This window comes from Elephantulus edwardii, unplaced genomic scaffold, assembly GCF_000299155.1.
Source record: "Elephantulus edwardii isolate Elephantulus edwardi_28Jun2011 unplaced genomic scaffold, EleEdw1.0 scaffold00049, whole genome shotgun sequence".
Taxonomy (NCBI): Eukaryota; Metazoa; Chordata; class Mammalia; order Macroscelidea; family Macroscelididae; genus Elephantulus; species Elephantulus edwardii.
Window position 1 is genome coordinate 5,855,871 of NW_006399799.1, and position 7,552 is coordinate 5,863,422.

Consider the following 7,552-nt stretch of genomic DNA (forward strand, 5'->3'; position numbering starts at 1 on the left):
TGTCCCCCACAGGTAACCATTCTTGCATTTGACACACCAGTGTCACAGTGTTTAGCATCACAGCAACGCGTTACCTCTGTACAGCAAATGGACAGACCAGTGCTATACAACCTAGAAGAATGTTTGACCAAAACCAATTAAAACCAGGCCTGACGGCTGCAGATTAAAATCACCCACTACATACCAAGTTCACTTGTGTCTGACATTTAGTACCCAATAAGTAAATGGTCCCCAATAGGAGGCTCTTTCTAGCCAAACTTTCTAACTTGGTGGTCAAGAGTCAAGAATAACACCCATTCTAGGCAGTCTGGGACAGGTTCTACTTGTATATTTTGGTGCAGCCTAGAGAAAAAAAAATGGCTCCATGGGGGTCTCATTTGTATTACTCCCACGGTTCTTAAGACTTTAGTCTGTGGGAAAAATAAGCCTATTCCTAGTCCAGGTCAATGCAAGGTAGGGCCTGAGAACAAAACTGGTCTTCTTATCCCAGGGTAAGAAAATTCCCAGAACTGAGCAGAAAGGGGAAATAAAAAACAAGGACAAGAATAAGATTTCACTCAAGAATGTCTTTATTGAAGAGTTTGTAAGAAAAAGGCAGGCCCCTCTTATAAAGGAGCAATGTTGCCTCCCAACAGCAGAGGGAATGAGACCTGCGTGACTTCCTAGAAGTCACTCTCTCTGGCTTGACTGGTTCCTCTGCCTTGGTAAACACTGCTGTGTGTCAAACCAAAGCTAGGAGTCCCTGCCCACCTTGCTCCCAGCCTCTCCTCCTTGCGCCCACAACCCAATTTCCTGTAGCCATTGGCAGATGGCTTTCTGCAGGCCCAAGGGTAGATGTGCTAGGTCTCCTAAAGGAGTAAAGTGGGTTTTGCTTTGGAAAATTTAATTAGGAATGTAAAATGGTTTCAACTCATTCTTGTCCAACCAAGGACCAATTACATCCAGACCCTTTGAAGAGAAAGGGACCATAGAATTTTCCATCTGAATGTGTACATTTGTGGAGTAAATGGACTATATCACAGTTGTTCTTTATTAGCATGGAAAATGGAAACAACGTTGGAAGAATATATAACACCTGTGTTCAGGAGTCACTGAGTTCTAGAGGCAGAAGGAGAATTGAGGCTTTCTGATCCAACAAGTGCTCCTGTTGGGCACCTTGAAGTCCTGGGGGCGGTCATTCCTCTCCAGCTGGGAGATTGTCCTCAATCCGCCTGATGAACCTCATCCGGATTTCTGTCACACTGTCTCCTTTCAGGGTATCCTGGACAAATTTGGCTTCTACAGCCATCTGGACCTAGGTGACAGTGGGAAATGAAGGGGTAGCTGCATAGCCCTGGCCTCTGAGGAACCACCAGGGATGGGACTATGACAGGCTCACCCACAGCAGTCAAAAACAGGGGAAGCTAGTGTCCCACAGGCATCATCTAAGAACGCAGCTCCAATATTCCCCTGCAGGAGGTGTAATAAAAGTGAGCCCATTAGGGGTTGATAACATGCCCTCCCATCCTAGCAGCAAGGAACCTCACCAAGCAAAATCCTACACGCAGCAGCAGCAGCATCTCAGACAGTAAAGTGCCGGGGTGAGCTAGAGGTCTTTCCTTTCCCTCTCTCTCCTTCATTCATTCATTCAAACATTTATCATATACCCCTACTACAGTTCAGGTGTCTCAGAAGGCAAAGAGCTGCACTCACCATCTCCAAGGCTCCCCGCAACACCCCACACAAGAGATTGGAATAAATAAGGGATGAGTGGTTATCTGGTAGTTCCACAAAGTCCACCAAGGGATTATTTTCCAAAATGAGGGAGAATTCGTCACCCGCTGGGCTCCAGTTGGTGATGCTTGGAGTGATGCCCAAGTACATCTTGAATGCCACCTGTTGGGAACATACAAGCACTAAGAGCAGAGGCTGTACAACAGGGAAGGGTCTAGGAAAATAAGAAAAATTTAAAAAATTAAGAGTAAGCTTTTCTCAGGAACAAAACTTGGTCTCTGCCAAGTGCTGAAGCTTCAGATATTCAAAGAATAAAAAATGAAAAGCATCTATGCATAAATCAGGCCCTCCTTCCTTCTAAGTATCACACATAAGAGCAGTAGTAGTTCAAGTCTGCCTGCACATCTCAATGGATGAGACCAGTGATCAGACAGGCTAGCTGCCTTGAACCTGCCAGCACAGAAAGGAGACAGAAGCCCCTGTCCTCTTTGCAATCTGAACCCACCTTCATGAAAGCAAACATGGATTACTGGGGCTGAATGACTCCAAACCCATCCTTCCCTTGTCTTCCTACCTAATGCTAACCCCTAACTTTCCCTTGGGAAACTCCTTAGGATTGGCATGGAGAGCGCGTTCTACAACAGAAAGGACTCACCTAAAGTAACTGCCAGCACTGAGCTACAGGAGTTGTAATATTAATCAGCAATACTAAGACATATTATTACTAACAACAACATTTACTATATACACAAGAGTATTTATTTTATCCGGATGCTCATGACCATTATATCATTTATTCTTACATTCTTCATTTTAAAGATGAAGTTAAGAGTAACTTCCCTGAATCACTGGAGTCAGAAAGTGAAACCAGATTTTTATGAGATCAAAGGCTATATAGTGTTGACCCCCATGCCAGTGGAGGGCACGTGGCTTAGATTTCCTGGGGCTTTAACCCATATGCCCCATGGTTAATTCTAGCTACTCTTCTTTTTTAAAATAAATAAATAAATGAAAAAATCTGTGCTATTCTCAAACTACTAGGAAGTCTTCCTTGGTCTAAATATCTGCTTAATTGGTCTTTTGGGAGACTTAAGGCTTCTTTAAGGGAGATAAAGAAAGGGGTAAAGCAATGTCTCCCACTGGCAATCCTTCAAGATGACCTCGTGGTCCAGGATAATGACCTTGGCAATGACATCTGCAGTTTCCCGAAAGTCATGGCACCGACCAACATTTGATCGTGCCAAGAAATCTTCAATCAGTCGGACACCAATGTTATAGCCCCTGGGAAGGAAATCAGAAACACGCAGTTACGGGGTGACAGAATGAACATAAGGCTGTTGGTAACAAAGGGAAAACGGAGAGAACATCAAAACATCCCAATAAATGGATGGAATCCCAATAAACAAGTTCAATGGAAACTATGTCTCCAACTCTAAAAAACAATGCAGCCACAGGGTGCTGGTGAGCCCTATTCCTGGCTCCCACAGAACTCACTCACATTTTGTCCAGTTGTTTATTCACATCTTCGTCATTTTCGTAGTCCTTGCACAGCTGAGTGACCAGAGCCCCATAGGTCAGAGTGAAAAGCTCAGAGCTCTAAAAGAGATTCAAATGATAGTCAGGACCAAACAACCCAAGTGCCCATCAACAAACAAATGGACAGAAAAACTGGCACATTCCTACAATGGATTACAATGCAGCACTAAAAAACAATGAAATAGTAAAGTTCTGGTGGCCTAGTGGCAAGAAGCTGTGCTACAATCCTGAAAGCACATGGTTCGAGGACACCAGCTGCTCTGTAGGTGAAAGAGGGACAATCTACTCCTGTGCGATTAACTGCCTCTGAAAACTTGCCAGAGGGTCAGCTATGGGTTGGTTCTGACTCTACGGTACACACAACAACAACACAACATGGGAAAGCTTTGAGAACACTGTTGTTGTTATGTCCCGTCAAAGTCGCCTGTGACTCATAGCGACCCTATATACAACAGCCCTAAATTGTGCTCTGTCCTGTGCCAATCGCACTGTCACTGACACACCCATCCCGATTACCCCAGTTACTGAATCAATCCACCTCATAGAGGGCCTTCCCCTCCTGCGCTGTCCATCCACCCTACCAAGCATGATGTCCCTCTCCAAGGACTGGTCCCTCCTTTCAGCATGTCCTAAGTGAAATATCTCAGTCGCCAAAGGACAAATACTGCCTAACACCATTGTTATAAAATAGAATAGACACAGCGGGGAGTTGAGGAGGGAATGAGAAAAGAGTGATAGAGAATTAACACTGCATTAGAACAAATGAGGGGAAGAAATGTCTGAAAGGAATAAATAATTATGCACTGAATGTATGAGAACAATGTGGAACAAGGGGGTTCATTGTAGGGTGAGCTGGGAAGAGGGAAAGAAAAGGTGAAACAATGAATTTAAAAAAAAAACCCCAAAACTGGAAAAAAAAGAAAAAGGGTGGTGTGTATCTGGATTAGCCCTGATATGACTGTCAGGACTCGAAGGAAGGTCACCTGTGTCTGGTGGGAAGGAATGTCATTCCCTATGGAGCTGCTAAGGAGGATGGACGCAGTGTGAACGTGGCACGCCTGCAGCGAGGCCAGATGCATGAGGCAGTCACTCTTCCAACACACCAAGCAGGCCTTCGACCAACTCAGGGCCTTACCTAGCTGCCAAGCCAGCAGTTCCTAGAGCGAGAGCTGGTCACTCACTCATCCCCCTCGAGTTGGTGCCGACTCAGAGACCCTCCACGGTTTCTGAGGCAGTAAATCATAATGGGAGGACACTGCCCCTCTTTCTCCCACGGAGCCACCAGTGGACTGGAACTACTAGAGATGTATCCTTTTTTTGTTAGCAGCACCACTTGCTTTGGATGATGTCACCAGAACTCCCCAACGGTTCACTTAAAACCCAGCTCAAACTAATTGCCATCGAGCTGGAAACAACTCACAGCTGACTCTCTAGCAGGTTTTTAGAGGCTGTAAATTGCACAGGAGGAAAATGCTCATCTTCCTCTCGAGGAGCAAATAGTGGATCTGAACTGCCTGCCTTTGGGTTGGCAGCACAACTCCTTACCAGCTAGGCCCCCAGAGCTTCTGTGAAAGGCAGACCTGTGTGTCATCAAAGTGTGATTAAGGGCTTCCACAAACCCTTAGAATGTGGTTGCCTACAGATAACTGTACTACTCCCACAGCAACACCCGAGGGGAGCAGGTTCAGGGACCCAGTCCACTGGATCAACAGAAAGAAATTCAGCTCTAGACCAAGTCCAGCACACAGATGACAACCTCTCTCCAAAGTCACCCATCTCAGGGGGAAAGTGATCCTCTCCAACACAGCTAAATATTTCCAGGAAAGAGTGTAATCCTGACACAAATACAATCTTCTGTGTACCTAAAATACAACACTGACCTGTACTGGTTTCCATTACAGTCTCTGCTAAAATCACAGTAACTCTTTTTAGGGAATGCTAAATAACAAAATCCCAAATGAAAGCAGTGCGCTTTATCAGAATTAAGTGAGAAACATTAACAAGGCTATTTGGACAAATGGACTTACACAGGAATGAATCTGAAAAGGCAAGACTGCCACTCAAACAGTTACTTCTGAATAGAGATCTGTCTAACTCTTGGTGGAGAGATCTGTCAGACTCTCTTCGCGGTCCACGGTACATTTAAGACTCTTCCAGCACCACAACTCAAAGGCATCAATTCTTCTGTCATCCTTTGTCACTGTCCAGCTCTTTGATGCATAGCAAGTAATTGCAAATTATGGGAAGCCAAACTTCATACCAAATATTATATGAAAACCCTTGTTCAGGAATTGAAAGAATTACAGATTTATAAGTTAGCATTTCTCTTGTGGCATATCACAGAAAATGAGCTGTTTATTCCCCGCAGACAGGACACAGCTAGGGGTCCCCTACAGAGGGAGTGTTACTTCCTGAGCTATCAAGGCAATCCTTAAGGGTATACCAAATTCTTGCATTTGCGAACCCCTCCCTCCTGAGTCAAAGGGAAGGTTTTCAATAGAAAGAGCTTGGCTTCATTTACAAGGAATTCCTTTTATGATTTGCTTCCCCTGATTATCAATAAATACACAGAAAAACATGAGAGAATTGCTGGCCCCCGGTTTTATGCTCTCTGATCTATCTCATTCCTGGTTGTATGTCTCATTATTAATAATTATAAAATTACTTTACCCTCGGTCTACAACAGCAAATACCATGGCCTGAATCAGGTGCGCCTTAAGTCTCTAAACTGGCATCACTGCTCTTTAGGACTTTGGAGCGGTCCCCGACAGCAGATTTACCTAATATAATCAGTCTTTTTTTATTCCCTGACTGCTGGTGCCAAGAGTGTTGATTGTAAGGCCAAGCAAGCTGAAATTATTAACAACCTTAATCTCTTCTTCCATCATGGTGCTGCCAATAAGTCAAGTGGCGAGAATCTTTGTCTTCCTGATGTTAAGCTTCAATCCATATTGAAGACTACATCTTTGACCTTCTGCAGCAAACATTTCAAGTCCTCCTCAGTTTTGACAAGCAAGGTTTTATCATCTACATAACACAGATTGTGAATAAGTCTTACTCCAATCCTGATGCCACATTCCTCCTCTTAAATCCAGCTTCCTGAATGATCTGTTCCACTTACAGATTGAAAAGGTATGCAGACAGGATGCATCCCTGACACACTCCCATCCTGATTATGAACCATGCAGTGTTTCCTTGCTTTTTTCTGAAGACTTCTTCCTGGTCCAAGTATAGGTTTCACATGAACACAATCAAGTGTTCTGGGATATTTCTTAATAGTAGGGCCATGCAAATATGGCATACGAAACTCTAACAAGGGAAATGGAACTCTCACAAGGAATACAGAACTCTAACAAGAGGATTAATCAGTCTTGCCTTCTTTCTAGGCTTAAGATGGACCATCCCAGAGAGAGATAGAGGGAATCTTGACCACCACCAAGAAGACCTAGTAGTGGAACATGTCCTTTAGACCCGAAGGTCACTGTGCGGAGAACTACCTAGACCCAGGTGACAGAGTTTTAACACTGGAGATTGTGCAGAATGGCAAGAATCAGGAGTAGACAAACAGCAGCAGGAGAGGCAGCCGAACCAAGAGACTGGCATGAATAGTGCAGTGGGAGAATAGTGAGAGAGTGGAGTCCCTTCAAGGCGTGCTAGAGGAGCAGGGTGCCTCCAGGCCCTTCTTGGTAGAGCTTTCTTTAAGTGTTTCGTTGGTGACAGAACGGTTGGCTATATGAACCCATCCACCAGCTGCTCTGCAGGAGAAAGATGAGGTGGTTTGCTTCTCAGGATTTAGGTCCTTGGAAACTTAGGGGTCACTGTGAACCACTCAATGGCAGTGGGTTTAGGTTTGGTTTAAAGAACTTCATAACACTTGCCTGAGCAAGGCAGAGGAGGGGCTGGCCCATGGTGCTCCAGATTAAGAGACCAGGGACCTGGGAGAGTCCTGCCTGTGTGCGCATCTGAGAGGAGGCTGTCCTGGCTGAAGAGCTGTGTTCTGAGTCTTTCCTTACCCTGTTACTTCCCTAATGAAACAACCACTGTGAGTGTGATCTTGGAGTGGTGAGTACTGTAACAAATTATCTAACCCAGCAGAGAGTACTGTGGGGGGATGACGGGTGTCAGAATTGCTAAAAACAGGAGGAGGTGAACATGACTTCTGCCTCATGGGATGTTGATCTAGATTCTCCTTCTCCCTAGCTAAATTAGAGATGGTCATGTGATACTACTCCATACCATTTTTTATAGAAACTGTGGGTTTCGTTCGTTTGTTTGTTTGTTTTCGTGATGAATTATTTTTTTT

At 44.6% G+C, this 7,552-nt stretch overlaps 1 protein-coding gene across 1 annotated transcript in view; it reads right to left on the bottom strand.

Annotated features, from left to right (window-relative positions):
- Positions 1 to 1,004: 1,004 nt before the first annotated feature.
- TRAPPC3 (trafficking protein particle complex 3) overlaps positions 1,005 to 7,552 on the bottom strand; it is a 17,732-nt gene continuing 11,184 nt past the window's right edge. The window contains exons 2-5 of the mRNA XM_006886447.1: positions 3,212 to 3,309; positions 2,895 to 2,994; positions 1,693 to 1,875; positions 1,005 to 1,294 (exon numbers count right to left, since the gene is read on the bottom strand). Coding sequence (XP_006886509.1) covers positions 1,175 to 1,294; positions 1,693 to 1,875; positions 2,895 to 2,994; positions 3,212 to 3,309 — 501 coding nt within the window. The 3' untranslated portion in view covers positions 1,005 to 1,174. The remainder of the gene's footprint in view (positions 1,295 to 1,692; positions 1,876 to 2,894; positions 2,995 to 3,211; positions 3,310 to 7,552) is intronic.